This window comes from Lagopus leucura, unplaced genomic scaffold, assembly GCF_019238085.1.
Source record: "Lagopus leucura isolate 7727_CA_CO unplaced genomic scaffold, USGS_WTPT01 Super-Scaffold_100022, whole genome shotgun sequence".
Taxonomy (NCBI): domain Eukaryota; kingdom Metazoa; phylum Chordata; class Aves; order Galliformes; family Phasianidae; genus Lagopus; species Lagopus leucura.
This window is the reverse complement of record NW_024962275.1, coordinates 3,003,747-3,020,992: the sequence shown is the minus strand read 5'-3', so window position 1 is coordinate 3,020,992 and position 17,246 is coordinate 3,003,747. Positions and strand designations below refer to the sequence as shown.

Genomic DNA, 17,246 nt, shown 5'->3' with positions numbered 1-17,246 from the left:
GCTGGAAAAGGACTGAATTTTCTCTTGAGATTCTGAAATCAAAAACTGTAATGCTTGGTGGTTAAGAAGTCAGCTTCATTCAAAGGAAGGTGGAGCTTCATTGCTTTTAGACCTGCGTTGATTTAAATTGGCTGGGCATCTTGGGTAGGTGGTATGCATTTCTACTGCTGAATCCAGGGACTGAGGGGGAGAAAAGCTGCTCCTTAAGGCCAGGTATGACACAAAACATGATATCTCCAACAGCAATAAGGTAATGATGACAGTTCAAGGTCTCTTCACGCTGCCAGAAGGGTATAAAGGGCCTTTACATAAATCAGCCTTGGACCCAGCGGAATGTCTGGGATGAGGATCTCTCCTCAGATCTTCCATTCTCTCAGCAGTGCCATGACAAAGCTGTTATACTTGACTCTTCAAGCAAAATAAGGAGTTTTCTGCCCTTGTTTTGCTGTACTAAAAGTTAGGTCAAGAAGCTTGCTGGGTCTGTAAAACAGATACTTTAGTTCAAACAAGACAGAATTCAGCAAAGCCCCCTGGCCTCTATGAAACTCAATCCCCTCTGGCCTCCTGATTTATGAACACAAAGCCACAGGGAAGCCTTGCCAGAAGAAAAAAGGCTGTAGGAGAGGTTAAATAAAAAGCACCAGGGCAGGTAGGTGTTAGGAACCCATTGGTGTGGGAGCCACACAGCCAGGAGGTGTCATGAGCTGCCAAGTGCTCTGCTCTCCTGGAGGGTGTGGGAGTGGGACTGCAAGTGTGAGCCAGTGGTAGGCATGCATGTAGCTAGGTAGCTCTGCCTGTATGCTCCTGTCCCTAACACGGTGGTTTTGCTTAGCGAAAACGTTTTTTTTATGCCTCAGGGAAAACAATTAGGACTGATGCTCTGTTGTTCTTTATTTTCTAGATTGGATCTTCAAAGAGATGCGAAGTGCTGGTGGGTTTTTCTGCATGGCTGATCATAGAATCATAGAATCACCAAGGTTGGAAAAGACCTAAAAGATCATCCAGTCCAACCGTTCACCTATTTCCAACAGCTCCCATTAAACCATGTCCCTCAGCACAGCATCCAGCCTTTCCTTGAACACCCCCAGGCTCGGTGATTCCACCACCTCCCTGGGCATCCATTCCAGTGCCTGACCACCCTTTCTGAAAAGTAATACTTCCTCATGTCCAGCCTGAATCTCCCCTGCCGTAGCTTGAAGCCGTTCCCTCTGCTCCTATCACTGATGACACGAGAGCAGAGGCCGACCCCCAGCTCACTACAACCTCCCTTCAGGAAGTTATAGAGAGCAATAAGGTCTCCCCTGAGCCTCCTCTTCTCCAGGCTGAACATTCCCAGCTCCTTCAGCCTCTCCTCATCAGCCCTGTGTTCCAGACCCCTCACCAGCTTTGCCCTCCTTTGAACACGTTCCAGGGCCTCAATGTCTTTCTTGCAGTGAGGGGCCCAAAACTGGACACAGTAATCAAGGTGTGGGCTCACTATTGCTGAGTAGAGGGGAAATGATGAAAATGTGTGGCCCAAATATCTCGGATTTGTATGGAGAGGTCTGAGGAGGAACGGCCAGCCGACCTGAAACTTCAGATAGCTGCAAAAACCCACCAGCACTGGAGCACATCATCCTCCTGACAGACACTGTGCTTCTGTAGGAGTACTGTGGACACACAGGTGCTGCAACCTGGTAATCCAGCAGCACTGAAGCTGTCTGGTTTGCCCCAGAGTTACCCAAACTGGAAATCTCATCAGCAGGAAGAGGGACTGCAGTCACTGTGGGGACTTGTGGCAAGGTGCTGGTGTGTCTGAGAAGGTGACTTACTGGAAACACTGAACGGACAGAAGTAGAAATTAGTCATGTCAGAGACCACTCGGCAGCTGGATAGGATTCCTTGCATGATTCATCCACAAAAATGACTGCTTTGCCTGACGTTATATTTCCCCTCTTTATTTAGAATGCAGCTTAGACTGCCGTGGCTGTGGTCTGTTGTCTGGATTGCTTTTTGATGGCTGGGTGGTACAACATAGCATCCTTGTATTCTCATAATTTCTAAACCACTACTTGGACCAGGGGTAAAAAGACAACCAAATTAAGGGCTTTGTCACTCCAGAAGACCTCAGTGGAATGAACCTGTAATCTTAGGAAATCAAAGGGGAATCTGGGGAATGTGTCATTTTTAGTGTCTTTAAGGCAGCGAAAATTACAAGTGAAAATAGCTGCCTATAAATTGTGCTTATAGGGTTAATTGACAGGAATATTAGAGAAGGGAAAGTCTGGATGAAAGCTTCTGGGTCTGAACTGCTCTATTTCAGAGAGAGGGCTAAAGGAAGGGCCATCACCTGATGCAACCAAGACATATTGGGATGCATGGATCAGTTACTGTTCCTCAGCAGAGGAATTTATGAGTGATGCTGCTCCATGGCAGTGCTGTGACCACCCATTCTTGTGAAATTCACATTTTTGCAGCATTACTGAGCTGCAGAAACCAGCAGTGGAAATGGAAAAGGTCTCCGTGGTCTCTCTCAGCCCACTGATGGGGGAGTGGGACCGTTCCCAACCATGCGGAGTTCTGTGCAGACCCATCTGATGTGATTCATGCCGTCGGATGTCTCACAGCTTCCTTTGGGAACTCTAATTGACCTTCCTAAGGAGGCCTTAATATACAGATCATTTTCCTTCTACCTTAGACTGAATTTTATGCCACTTAATTTCCATTCCATTCTTGTTCAAGCCATAAACTCCACCTGCTAGGTGCTGCACCCTCCCATAGACACAAGCAGTGCACACTCAGGTAACATGGGCTGCAAGAATTATGTCAGCTTTTGCCAGTATAGAGCTCAGGAACTGCTGTGATGAAAAGGAACCACCAGCTTTACTCATGGCTGTGGAGTGGATACCCAGGAACGTGGGTGTCATACTTGCAAAAGTAATTCCACATCCTATGGGTTAAGATTTACAACTTCCAGTTTCTTATTCAGCTTATATCCCAAGATTTCCAGCAATTTGTTTCAGGTTCAGAACATCCCTGGGTAGGATTCCAGCTCATCTCTGATGAAGCAAGAAGGCATCTTGAAGAATGTAATTAGCTAATTGTGGTAGGAGAAAATGAAATGCAGGCCCTTTTCTTGGTACAACACAAAGCTTGTTTATACCTAGAAGCTACCAAAGCTGACCTTGAGCAATAACAAATAACTGTGCATGGAGTATTTGGCAAAAACCAGAATGTTGATCAGACAAAGAGGCTGGTAACAAGGAATGACTGGTGGATGTGATCACATCTGTCCAGTTCATTATTCTGGGGAATGTAAGGTAGCAGGGAAGTGGGATGCCTCATTTCTGGAAAATCAGCTGCCCCAGCACAGCTGTTCATCAGCATTCCTGGAATAGCAATGAGAAACGTGACAACTACTGGGGAAAAATAAGTCCCAGTGACTGCTGTTAGCGTGCAAAAAGAGGAGATGCATGGATTGCAAGCTGTCATCTGCTCATTTGTGTCCTGTCCATCCCCTTTCATCCCTGGGGAAGAATGCTGAAAGCAATTCTGGTGGAGGCACTTGGAAATAAACACCAGTGGTCTAGATGGAAATATCCCTAATGGCACACAAGGCTGACCCTGGAGGCCATTGGGAATTGAGGACCTGCACACAAGCCTTGTGGTAGGGCTCACCTCTAATCTTCAGCCATGATTATGATGGACAAACTAGAGCTCAAAGCTGACTTTTGCAGCCTGTACTCAGCAAAGCCTGTGTTAGGGTCACCCAGAGTTTGAAGAACAAAGGAATACCTCAATTATTATTATTTTTTTTGCCCTTGTGAAGATCATAGGGTAACTTCCAGGCCCTTGTGCCTTAACATAAAGCTTTCTGCAGCACCAAGGGTCATCTGTATGAAGTCTAGACAGATGATGGAGGATTTAGCCTGGGCCATTGGCCATAGATCACAGGGCATGAAGAAATGGGACATGGGGATAAGGAGAGGGAAGAGCAGCTCTCCTGTCCATCTCTCAGGCTGGCACTGGATGCAGAGAGGAGCCTGATGTGGGGTGAACTGAGTTCATCCTTTGCAGCCACTGTGGTGTGATTTCTGTCCCTGTGCTTAATATCAATGCTGTTCAAACACAAAGCTTGGAGTTGTTCACACTGAGCTGAAGAGAAGGCAGCAGCACTGGAAAAAGAGGAGGAGTGGAAAGTCTGTTCATAATGCTATTTCCTCTCTTAAACAAGCCTCTTTGACTATGAAATGTTTAAATGCACAAAAAACAAGCCCCACCTCGTGCTGGCTGCTCGCTCTCCTGATGGGGTTTGTCCTGGTGCCACCTCATGGCAAAAATCAGATGTGAATTTCCAACAGAACGGCTGAAGTGCGGGCTGCCCAGCTCCCAGCACTGCGAAGCCAAAGCAGGTGTTTAATGCTGGAGTGGTGCTGGTTTTATTCTTGTTTTGCAACTTGGCTTTCTGGGAGGTAAAAATCTTAACTAGGAGAAGTATTTCTAACCCTGTGTTTCACATCTGGGGGGGGATCTGTCACAGAAATGGAGTCTGAGAGGTGGGAGGTTGCAGGTCAGCACTGTGATTCAGCATGAAGCACTTCAAGCAGGTTGCGTTTGGGATGGACGCAACAGCCCTACATCTTCACAAGGAGTCAAGGTGCTTTATCTGATTGGAGAGGAAGGAGGGAAATTCTTTTTACAGACTGCCCTTGAATAGCATTTGAAGTAATTCCTGATAGCGTTTGTCTTTCCTGGTTATTCATGCAACAGCTCAAGCAGCTCTAAGAGTTTCATTTTCAGCCCGTTCTTGGCAGGCGTTCATAGGATTTAACTTATTATCAGTACAACCTGGAGTATTTCTGATTATCCCAATATTTACTTTTGAATCACAGAATGCTTTGGAGTGCTTTGGCAGAATGCTTGTCTCTGACTGGTTTCATGGCACATGGGTGATTATCAGTTTATTTTACCCGTGTATCCTGGGTCTTGTGGAAAGCTCGCCAACATCTCCCTCTCTCAGCTGAGCTCAAGATGCATTTAGCTGTAAAAATACAGTTATAAAGAGCTGCCATTTCCCTAGAGATATTCGGCCATCCACAACTGCTGCAGTTGCTGGTGGCTATTGGGATGTTACCCTGACTGACTGCTGGAGGGTCTGAGTTGGAGTGAACAAACCCATCTGGTGTGAAGCTGCTGGGAGCTTGCAGCGCTGTATAGAAGACCCAGGCAACTCCAAGGCAGGGGCTGGCTCTTTAAACTTGGCACGTGAATGCTGGAATTTTCCAGTTTGCTATCACAAGCTTAATGTTGTATTGCTCTGCTATTGTTGAGGAGGGGCAAACAGGTCTGTGCAAGCTTCTACATCACCTGGAAAGCAACTGGAAACTCAGACTTGTACTGTTCAGCAAAACTCCCTGAGCTGTGTTCTCAGCTGCTAGGTAAAGCAAAGTAGCTTCACATCTGATGAGAGTTGAGATTTGGGTATTCTGGCTTGTTTCTGGAGTGGGACTTTGGGAGTATTTGGAGTATGGTTGTAAGTTAGGGTTGTGCTGCTCTGGCCTGCTTTGATTTCCTTGTCTGCAGTGCTTTCAGTGTACCAGAAATCCTTCCTTTTGCTGTTTGCTCTATGAAAGGGCTGGGGATTTTAACACTTTGGCTAGTGTTCAGGTGTTAGTGGGATTTTCACTTGCATCTGGGGAAGACAAAAAGGGTCTCATTCCCAAACAATGAGCTGTTTGTGCAATCTGAAATGCCAGCAACATCTGGAGCGCGAAGACGAGGGGGGCTGGCATTTGTGTAATGGAGGCTGAAATCTATGATTCTATGAAGTTGGATGCTGGTGCCCTGTGAGGGTTCCTGGGCCTCTGAGCAGGAGATGAAGCATCCATAGAAAGATTTGCAGACTGAGTTATTGCTTCGTTCTGCTATCACAACAAGAGGGGTTACTGGTTAGGTAGGTCTGTGCAACCTGCAGGATGTGCTGTCCTTGTAGCTGCCCTAGGTCTGCATCCATACATCTGAGATGATTTCTTTCCATATGACTGAGGGGAGAGTCAGTATCTCCCTCTGTCCCATACCAGAGCCCACGGGAAGCTGTTCCTGTGAGTGTGACGTGCAGTGCTGATGGGCAGTGCCATGGCTGGGCTGCACCCAGCGTGCGCTCAGCGCTGATGTCTGCAGGGATGCACAGGTGTTATTTGTACTGCAAGAACGTGCCTCCAGGCTCCTCCCGAATATAGAGCACAACTTAATTTGTCTCGCCAGCCTCCTGCCACATGGTTACTCATGAAAGGTGGGTATACTGGAAGAGGCTTTCATCTGAGACGTGCCTGGGAGTGCCATTGGCACTGCGCTCACTGTGTAGCTGCAGCCAGCACACACTGTGTGCCTCCCAGCTCCCGGCGTGGGGCAGCCCACGTGCCTCTCACCTCCCTGGTGAAATAGTTTGATCAGGCAATCTCCTCATATTGCAGCTCATGCTGCAGCCCCCCCCACTTTTGCAGCAATGCTGCTGGGAAGGGGAAAGAATTCAACAGGTTGAGGTGGGTGAAGGGAAGTATTTCCTATCCTTCTCTTCCACTGAACCATTAAATGATTTCCTTAGGCTGTTAGCTGAGTGCACTGGCAACGTTTGCTTTCCTCTTGCTCCCTTCTGCAGATCTGGTGGGATTTGGTCTCCTGTACTCGTGGGTTTTGATGTGCCACTTGATGTCAGCTACCTCTCCAAGGATCTTTCATTCCAGCAGGTTAAGGATTGATGTTAAGCAAGCAGCTGGAGCTCTGTGCAAGTCCCTGTTGTACTGAATCCTCTTCCTACAGGTGTTCCAAAGAAGGAACAGGATGGATGGCCCTTAAACTATGTGTTGTTTCCTCCTGATAAGCAGAAATGGCCAGGTCTTTGCAGTGCTGAATGACCAAACCCATAGGCAGTACAGGAGTCTGAGTGAAAGCAATGGTTTATCCCTAAAAGCAATGAAGGCCCTCAAGATGCTGCTCTGAAAAGACTGGGGAGGGCTGGAAAGCTTTGGTGTGGCTGAGGGCATGAGTCTATCAGTGAAATCACTGCTCTTTGGAGCTCAGTGTGACTCCAGTTGCTGAAGTCACGAGAACAGAGACCTTTCACCTGGGTGCATGCCATCTATGGGCATTGTTTGGATCTTTAAGTGGCACTGACAGCAAAGTATTGATGCTAGCAAGTGTCTTCAATGCCTTTTAATTAAGAGAGAAGGCTGTTTGGTTGTTTTATCCTTTCTGCCTCAATGATGTGTGATTTGGGGGCTCAGCAGCATTGAGCCACCTCGTCCTGCAGTGTGAGGTCCATCCTCTGCCAAGATCCTGGGGCAGCTGGGGGGGAAGGATGCAATGTGGGGAGGTCAGAACGGCTACTTTTGCCCAGTGCTGTGCAAGCACTGCTGCTGTACAGTGCCAGAACGAGTGCCATCGTTTGAAGCTGATGTTTATACCATTTGTAGTGCTCTGTGGCTCAGAGAGAGGAAGAGCAACAGGAGCAGAACCCGGGCTGGGCCCTGTGGCAAGCTGACAGCATGCAGCTGCTGCTGCTTTCCTGCCCTCCTTTGCAATGACTGCTTCCTTTTATCTTATTTACCAAATCCTCGCGTTTTTGCCACCGTGTCCCCTTCCAAGCCCTCCCCCCCTCCCTCCTGCCCCACACCTCGGGACTGGAGAAAGAGCGGGGGCAACCGGGACCAATGCATCCCGTGTCAGCTGCCAGGGAAAGGGAAGGGGAGATCGTTTGGGGGCCGGGACAGTCCGACAGCCTTCAAACTTGCCGCCGGGCCGGGAGAGGGGGGGGGGGGGGGGGGCCCGGGCCGGGGGCCGCTCCGCCCGGCCCTGATTTGCTGCGCGGCTCCGAGATTGACAAAGTCTCGCCTTGGGTTTAAAAGAAGAAAAGGGAAGGAGGGAGGGGGGGAAGAGAAAGAAAGTTTTCGCTGCAGGAGAAGGCAGGGGCCGGGGGGCAGCGCGGCGGAGCGGAGCGCGGAAGAGCCCCCGACAGTTCAGTAGCCGTCCCATGGCTTTATAAAGCGGCTGCTCTCGGGGGGTGGGTGGCGGGGTGGGGGGGGAGGAGAAGAGAAAGAGAAGAAACCCCCAGCGATTTTTTTTTTTTTTTTCGCTGCCTTTTTTTGTTTTGTTTTGTTTGTTTATTTCTTTGCTTCCCCTCAAATTGTCCCGAGTTGGTGCCCCGTTTTTTTGTGGACCATGGATACGCACACGCGATGGAAAAGGCGCAGTTGGATACGGAGCTGGCAGCTGCACGTCGCGCTGGTGCTGTTGGGCACCGCGGCCCTGGGCCGGGCAGGTAAGCGGGCAGGACCCCCGGGACCCCCCCCCTTCATCCAACCCCCCCAGGAGCTGCGGCGCTGAGCCGGAGCGAGGAGACGCGATGCCCTCTGGGTGGGCTTTGTGCGATGCGACGCGGTTTGTCCATGTACGAAAGTTAAAAAAGAAACCAAAAAAAAAAGCCAAAAAACCCCCACAACCCGACAGCCTGTAGCTGCTCGGGTCCGAGCGCCGTTTGTCAGGGGGCCCGTAAAAGGGGGGGAAAAAGTTAAAGCAGTTCTTTCTCCGTCTTTCTTCAAGAGGATCTGCCTTTGCTGTGCTGCTTTTTTTCTTTCTTTCTTTCTTTCTTTTCTTTTTTTTTTTCTTCTTTTCTTTTTGGAGCAAAAAGTCGAGATGTGTTTTCTGGAGGCTGCAGTTCGTTACGTGGCTGTGCGTGTATCTGTGTTTAATCAACGGGAAGCCTCGCTTCTCTTACAGCTCTTCTCCCCGTGGGGAAGAAACTTTAGTCCAGAAGTAATCTGCTCTCCTCTCCGAGCAGATCTCATGCACCAAAGCCTGCAGACTTTGCTCGGCATCTCAAGGCGTGTTCTCTGCCCTCTCCTCCCACCCCAACCCCAATTTATGGGCTTTTTCCCTAAAATGATGACTCCTGAGTGGGATGAGGGAAAACACACTGAAGCAGCAGATGTGGAACAGCGCTGGGCATGCAGTGAGAAACCCCACAGTGTCATTTGTATGGCCCTGCAGAAGCGGGACGGAGCACTCGATTTTTGCCAAGTGGATGCTTTGGTTTGCTGGAGTGCATTTTGAGAGCTCTGCTTTCCAAATGTCTGCCTTCCCCGGGCTCAACGCGAAATACCAGAGCAGGCTGCGTGCTTGTGGGAATGCTGTGCAAGTTTTCAGGGTGTTTGCTGGGATTTTAGCAGATGTTTGGAGGTATTGGTGCTCCGGGATCTCTTTAAGTCGTATTAGGAAGGAACAGACTGAGGAGCGGCTTGCTGGCAAAGCTCGTTTTGAAGTCTGAAAAGTTGAAGATGGAGTTTGGCAGGGTGACCTGAAACAAAGCAATGCCCGTGGAGCTGTGCTGGCTGGGTTTTGGTGTTGCTGCTCCATTCCCCAGGGCTGGCATCTTCACTGCAGAGCCCAAGCAGCCGGTGCTTGTGGGGCTGTTTGCGTGGCACCAGCACAAACGCTGGGGGGATTCTGTATACAGCAGCCCGTTTGCTAATTGCTGTCGTTTCGTTGTATCTGAAATGACCTTTAGAAAAAGTGCTACGTGGGAGAGCTTTCATTGCTGGTTTGCTCGCAGATGTGAGCGGGGCAGAAAATGAATGGCTGGTCAGGGGGTAAAATGCTTGTGGAACACCAGGAAAAGCGAATGGAGTTTGCTGCTGGAGTTTGTCACAGTGCAGACTGATGGAGCTCTGACCAGAAGAACACTGGGGCAATGCTGGCTCCTCCTGGTTCCTTTGAGTGCAGCCGGCTCTCTGACTCCGGCCGTAGTTCAGTTTTCAACTAACACAATCACAACTGTTTCGAAAGAAAGATCACAACGTTTTCTTTTTTTTCCCCCTTTTGTCTGCAGCCATACTCGCGTTTCAACCCTTTAAGAGCATCCTTACAGCTTATCAGGGTCTGCCCTTCAGCCGGCTTCATTCCAACGCCCTTAGAGCCACCAGGTAACCTTGCTGGAACGCCTGGCTCGCTCTGGGCTGCAGCTGCAGGAGTCTGGTCCAGCTGGAGCAGCGATGCTGTGGTGGCTGGAGAGCTTTAGTAGGGCCAGCTTCTGCTCCACCTAATGGCTCTTGCTGCAAAGAGCTTTGAGCTTTCCTAATGAACCTCCTAATAGGACATCAGCTAATTTAGATGAGGGAGGAGTCGGGTCTGGACTCTTGACGATGTCGACTAAACAGACTTTGGAGGGTTGTTTTTTTTTTTTTAGCATCTATCCAAGTTTTTTTTTCGGGTTGTCTTTCAACCCAGATTGTTTGTTTCATTTTCATTTTAGCCAGTTTTCTGTGTGCGTGGAGGAATAAAATGTTTGTGCTGGTTCTCAGATGCGGATCCATCAATAGCTCCAAAGAAAGAGGGAAGAAACCCAGGAGAGAAGGTTTCCAGAGCAAACAGAGAAATCACAGTGCCCAAAGTGACACGAACTGAACTGCCTCTGAGCACTGCCCTTCCAGCTCATTTTTTCCCATATTTCAACAGATGATGTCACACAAAAAATGCAACCCACAGACAAAGTTGGAGTCTGTCAATGCTTTTACAAATGCCTGTAAAGTTGGATTGGGTTTTTGGGTGAAAACTTTTGGAAGCAGCAGTTTCCTTTAGCGGTGAAGAAGTGTAATAAGAATACATGGCGTGCTCTTTACAAGAAATAAAAATGCTGGAAATTATGAAGTGTCCTGTTACCATCTGTTGCTTCTCTCCTTGGCTCTTTCCCAGCCATCTAGAATGAGCTAAAAAATCATCTTAATGCAGCCAATTAGAAGCCTTTTGTTTAATATTTTGCCAATTGAATGTGTTGATATCGTTTTACAAGGAGAAATATGACTTGAAGTTTGGCACTGATGGAAGCTCTGATTTCCAGTGTGAAACCTGGACTGTGCTGTCTGTGTCCTGCCAGGTTGGAATGGGGCTTGAGCTTAAAAGCACCCCAGCTGTTGGCCATGCTCTGTCCAGAGGATGCAGAGAGGCATTCAGCTCAGGTCATCTGTTCTCCTTCCTTGTGAGCTGGGCTCAAGACTAAAACCCTTGTAGACCGTTCTCTTCGAGGCTCACCCCCCTGCTGTGCTGAATGCTCAGCTGGTTGCTCACCCACCCTTAGAGGAGTTGGTTGCATTGGTTCCTATCAAATGTAATGGGGACTTCGGTTCTTCAGCCTGCAGTGTTGCTGCGTTGCCTGGGCAATGATTCAGTTGGGGATTGGAGAAATCCCACTTCATGATGACCATAATGACCAGAGGGCCGTCAGGGTGAAACTTTAAGACAAACTGCTGAATGGCTGCTGGTTTTGTGGGTGTCCTCCTGCCTGCTGGCGTCACTGTGTCAGATCTCCAGTGCTGGTGCCTCCTTTGTGAAATGTCTGTTTTTAAGCAGTGCTACTCCAGGTGCTTGCTGGTGATCTGCCTAAGAACAGATAGGGAGGAACTGCCCAAGGGATGTGCCTTCTGGTACTGTCCACTACCTCTTACGTTTTATTGCTGAAGGAGATGGACTTCTCAGGTTTTCTCTCTAAAAGATAGAGCTGTTCTAACAGGGAGGTTCAGTATCTCCTCATTACCAGAAATCTCATCACTGTGTTGTGAGAGTGTGCTGATATCTCCAACTTTTGGGTAGTGATGCAGCACTGGGGTTCCTGCTCTGAGCTCTCCCAGCTCTGCCATGGGATGCTGATAGGGAGCAGAGCAGCTCAGCTTCCTCCAGCTCTCACAGAGCTCTGAATGCATTGGCCTTGGGGTTGAAGGGTAAGTTCTTATGACTGCTTTGAATCACATATAGATCCTTTAAGCCACAGCAAACCATGCTTAAAATGAAGAAGGCACTGCTGTAGCATACCGCTAATGCAGAGGCATTAGTGCAAAGTGCCATTTGTAGATGCATCTTAAGGCAATCTGAGTTCTGTCTGGACTTAGAAATAAATCCGTGGAAGAACTTTCCAGGAAACGGTTCTTCAGTCTGAATTTTTTCTTACCTGCAGCAGAAAAGCAAATAGGCCATTGAATTTGACAGTTTCTTTTTCTACTTTCCTTTACGGAGTCTTATGCCCTGATTCCTCAGCTGGCTGCTGGCTTGTTCTTGTGTTAGAGATAGGATGCTCTGCCTATACTGTAGTTTGCATGCAGGGATGCCCAGGAGAAGAGCAGCTGCATTTTGGGCTTGTGTTTTGTTATGGGGTGAATTGACTTTGACGTTGTGGCAGAAATGCTAAGTCAGGGCTTGAAGCAGTGATTGAGCACCTGATGGGAAGGCAGGGCCAACCCAGGGCAACTCAGGTGTATTCAATGCACTGAGTGACCAGAAGGGCTGGAGCCAGGATCCACCCCTGCCCAGACCTCACTTAAGGATTGGCAGTGGAAGTGAAGGCTTCTTGTTAGAGGTCCCTGCATACCTGAGGCCTTTTGAAGGTAAGCAGCTCTTTTCCTTCATTTTTGCTCCCATGCCTGTTGCATTTGAGCAAGTCCTTATTTGCTGCAGCCTGGGACCTTGCTGCTTTGCTGCCATTGCTGCACTTTTCACTGCGTTACAGAAGTAATGCTCTCTATGAATGGGGAATTAACTGTTGTGTTACAAGTGTAAATTTGGCACTTCAGCCCATGTACACATGCACCTACGTCTGCTCTCCTGGTTTGTTTAGCAGGAGGTTTACTTGAAAGCAGTGGTTCTATAACATTATTTCAAGAAAAATTATTTGGGTTTTGTTTGAAAACAATCAATTCTTCAGTATGAATATTTTGAAACATGGAAGTTATGCTTTAAAACAAAGGGATGATTTGGGAAATGCGACAGAAGTGAACCACAGAATGCACCTCAAACTCTGCACACGTGGAAGAAGATTTCCCCCACTCCTGTTGTGTTTTGATCCAGGTTTCTATTCACATTTGCAGAATAGCCCTTCTGCTGACACAGGCCTGGTAGTGACTGCAGGTACTTTGAATGCTGAGGCCTTTCAGTCATTTGCTGACATTGGGTCAGATTTAACACTTTCAGTATTTGTCCAGCAGTGTGCATGTGAGTGTGTTCCTGCAGTATGGCTGGGACGTTTGCTGCTTTCCCTGTGCTGTCTGCTGATGCTGTTGGCTTTCAGCTTCTTTAGAACAGCAGAATTGGGCTGAGTTGTGGAGGTTGCTCTGCGCTTGGTTGTGTTCTGGAACTGGGCTGCTTGGTGTCTCTTTTGGCTCTCATCCCTGCTCGGATTTGTTTGGGGTTGTGACCTCTGCAGCCCTTGTATGGAGCTGTCAGGAAGGTTCTGACTCCCTGCTGATGGGAGGATGGCTTTCTGAGAAGGCCTTAGGGGATTTTTGGAACAGAAAAGCCTTCCTGGGAGCATGGTTCTGTGCCTTCTGGAGGAAGCCTCATGTCCACAGCAGTGCATGCTTGCTCAAGAGGCTGCTGGATCTTCCTCCTGCAAGCTGCAGCCTGGTTCTGCTGTAATATCAAAGGTTTTTGCCTTGCTAGCTGGGCAGGAGCTGGTGGGGTATGTGCTGAGTTTGCAAAAGGGCAGTTTTTCTTAAAACAAACTTGAAACCTCTGTGCAAAATGAACAAATCGAGAAAATCCCATTATGGGAAGAGTGACCAAACCCAGAAAAAAAAAAATAAAAAAAATAATAATAAAAAAAAATAAAGTTAAGATATGAAAGAATGGAAAAATGGTTACGAATCTGATGTGATGGTGGAAAAAACCTGAGGTTGGCAATGTGGTGTAATTCGCCACCGGGTTACTGCTGGCAAATGTCGTGGCTGTTGAAGTGAGCTGAGTGAACCAGCCCAATGATGCCGTGGTTTCTCTGCGGATATGTCTGGAAAATCTTCAGAACTAAAATAAACGGAGGAGCTGCACAAAAGGCATTTTTGAGGTCGGTTGCTCTGAGTCTGGCTCTTCCTCTCTGCAGAAGCCAACAGGATTCTTAGCATCGGTTGGAAGCCTTCGCAATGTTCAGATGTTCTCTTCTTGAAAGTAGGAAAATGACATTGATGTGCTTACAGTGCTGGGGTTTTTCTTCAGGATTGTGTAATAAATGGGAAAGAAAAGGGTGGTTTAGGGGTTGAATGTAAGGAGTGAGTTATGCTGGGGATGGTTCCCAAGCTCTGCTGCACACCTCCTGGCTTTTGGGCACATCCCTGTGACATCAGCTGCTTTAAGGACGCTATGAAGCATTGTCCAGAAATGAAATCTGATGCAGGTTAGAGAGGCTATCAGGCAGCTACAGGTGGTTTGGTTTACTGATGAAAGCCCTTTGGGAGCTGGAGGGATGCAGATGGAGGTGGGTTGCTGGATGCTCCAGCTGGGTGCTGGTGTGGGGTGCTGTGTGTTAACCCTGCGCTGTGATGCAGGTCAGGTGTGCTGCTGTCAGTATGTCAGCTGGCTTTTTCAGGTAGTTGCATTTGGTTGTTTTGCTGATGTAATCCAGTGTATTGCTATGGAATGCTCTGCCCCTGTGCCAGCACTGGGCTGTCTTCATCCCCAGTGGGTTTGGTGTGAGTTATCCTGAGGTCCCTTCCAACCCAAGCCATTTGAAGTCTCCCATTTCTGATGCTGCCTTTCTTCTGATGCTCTGCCCACCGAACCTGAAGCAGCAGGAAAAAGGCCAAGCTGTGGTCCTGCTGTGCTCAGGGACATCTTCTCACTCATCTGAGCAATATCTGGGTTTCACCTAAAGCAGCTGGTCACCCTGTTTGGATGAGGTGTGTTTCAGAGGCTGCCTGCTCTCCCAAGGAAGCAGCATCTTGCTGAAGATCTGAGTGATGGTCTGGCTTAAACGCAGCTAAATGTTTGTTAGCTTGAGGTGACCCTGGATGCCATCCCTGCCTGCATCAAGCTGTGCATCCGCAGCCAGGGAGATGCTAATTCTTTCAGAGTAAATAAAGTAAGTTGTTGTTGTTTTTTTCTTTTCTCTGGCTCAGCTTTTAAGCAAACTGCTGAAAGCCCTTTTCTCTCTTTGCCTCTCTGCACTTCACCGCTACAGCTTGCACGAGGGATGGGGGAAGTTTTGCAGCTCTGCTGGAAATGCTGCAAGAAGTCAATAGGGGGGAAACTCCCAGAGAGGGGGGTGACCCCAGGGGTATGCTGGAGTCCCTGCTTCAGGAGGCTGGCAGGAAGTTTTAGTGACCAAATTTAGTTCCGTTGACATGTCAGCTGGAGCTGCTATTTTGTGTGTGTGTGGACATACAGGAAAGCTGTGCTGCAGCTGAGAGCTGCTCGTGTGTCCTCTCAGAGAGCCCCGCTGGCCCCTCTTCCTCCTCAGTTCCTCCCTCCACCCCCTCTTCTGTTTCCAAGACAATACTTCAGTAAGAATTTGTTGCAGCTGAATTCCTGGAGGTGACACTGCCAGTTTCCCAGGATCTCTTGCACTCGTGCAGCTTTTTACACCGTGCTTTTTGGCAGCGAGGCACGAGCCCCTGCAGCTGCACCCCTCTTCTGCGCTGCAAGAAGTGATGAGTTTGGGTCAGTCTTTGAGGGGGCTCATCCTCAGTGCTCTGGAATGAGATGCACACCCCTGTGTGCTCATCTGCTGCAGGGTAGAGATTTGGTCCGAGGGATGCAGTTCACCGTCTGAATAATGAATGCATTGTTTGTATGCCCTTATTTCCAGCTTGCACCATTGAAAGTGAATAGAAAGGTCAAGGAGATGAGTCACTGTGAATACAAGTGTCATTCTGCTTAGAAGAAATGGAAAAAAAGGAGCTTCCAAGCCAGGTGTTTCAGCTGGTGCCAAGCAGCTCTGTTTCACTGTACTTTCAGAGTTACAAGCCCAAATCTCAGCTGAAATCTGAAATGTTCAAGCACCTAAATGTTAGCAGGGTCTGGGATTTGGCAGCTGTGATTGCCAGGGATGCTGACACCAATTGCTGATGCAGGCTGTGCATAGAAAGCCCAAATAATATCCCTCAAGTACTCTTGTGGCTGCCCTGCTGCTGCAGTTTCTTTGCAAAACGAAAAACTGGAACTGGTAGTAAGCTGCTGTTCCTCCTTGTATACCTAGATGAAAAGACCACCTCCATATTGGTGTGGTAACCCCTAATACTTGAGCTGCTTTTCTCCTGGATTGAGGCTAGCAGTGCTAAGGTGCCACCCTGACACAGCATCTTTTGTGCTGTGCTGGCAAGAAATGGTGCAGACCTCGAGCAGTGTTTCCTGATGTGGTTGGTGTACCATCTTGGGGTGTCCTGGTGGAAAGGGGCTGCAAAAGCAGCACAGGGTGGTGGGATGTATGAGCCTGCCCTATAGCTTGCCACCGTCCCCTTCCCTGGCCCTAGCGAAGGCTCAGTTATAAATTAAACTCCTCTAATTTCCTGCCCCCAAAGCCTCTTTCTGCAAGCCCCAGGCAGCTGGTTAACCATGCTGGCTGGGCACTGAGAGTCAAACTGTGGCTCTGTGGGTTGCACTTACGGAGGGGGAAGTGGTGAGTGGTGGGTGGGTTAATGCCCTGTGGGTGGGACAGGATGGGAGGGTTGGTCAGAATTTTCCTTCTACTGATACTGCTGAGACAGTCTCGATAAAAACAGCAGTGATGGCCACAAGAAGTTGGTTCCAGGGTTGTTAATGCTCTTCTTGGTGGGCTAGGATTGAAATCATGGACCCTTGTGCCATTCTTTGTGCAGCTGAAATGCCCCGCTTTGGGAGCATCAGCGGTTTGGTTAATTGCTTGGCACTGTACAAACCATTTTACTTTGCCTGCATAATGCAAGGTGATTTCCAGGAACAACTTTTGGAAGTTTGCCGCTGTAGGTTTTGTCCAAGCTGGCTGAAAGCTCCGCCCAAATTCCATTGGCTGTCAGATGATTGGGATCCTGGACTCTTTCACTACTGATGGGACGGTTTGGTCTCCAGATGCAGGAAGGAGCTGTGAGCTGGGCCTGGTTTGTGCATTGCAGCCTTGGCTCTGACGAGTTGCTGCGACGTGGAAGCTGGAGATTCCTGCAGATAGATGGGGAGAATTTCCCCTCAGCGATGTGAGGCTCTGTCCCATAAGCATCACTCTTCCCTGGCTGCGGGCTGCTCAGTGTCTCAGCTTGGAAAGCTGTCGATTCCTTGAAGGATAAGAGGCTCTCGCCTGCAGCACTGTGGCTGCAGATGCTTTCCTTAACGAGGCTGATGTTATTTGTCTCCCGATCCCTTTGGGTTTTCTGCTTCTTGTAACAAGGGAGGGCAGATCACAAAGAATCCCCTTGTTGTTTCTGTGATCTAAAAGCGACGTGAGGGTGGGAGGAGGAAGCGCCTTTCATCCTTGTCGCTGCCTTTGG

At 48.7% G+C, this 17,246-nt stretch overlaps 1 protein-coding gene across 2 annotated transcripts in view; it reads left to right on the top strand.

Moving 5' to 3' along the window:
* The first annotated feature begins 8,067 nt into the window (after positions 1 to 8,067).
* The window catches only part of COL5A1 (collagen type V alpha 1 chain), a 127,365-nt gene continuing 118,186 nt past the window's right edge, over positions 8,068 to 17,246 (top strand). For both annotated transcript variants that reach the window (XM_042878716.1, XM_042878715.1), the window contains exon 1: positions 8,068 to 8,296. In XM_042878716.1, the coding sequence (XP_042734650.1) occupies positions 8,197 to 8,296 (100 nt within the window). In that variant the 5' untranslated portion in view covers positions 8,068 to 8,196. The remainder of the gene's footprint in view (positions 8,297 to 17,246) is intronic.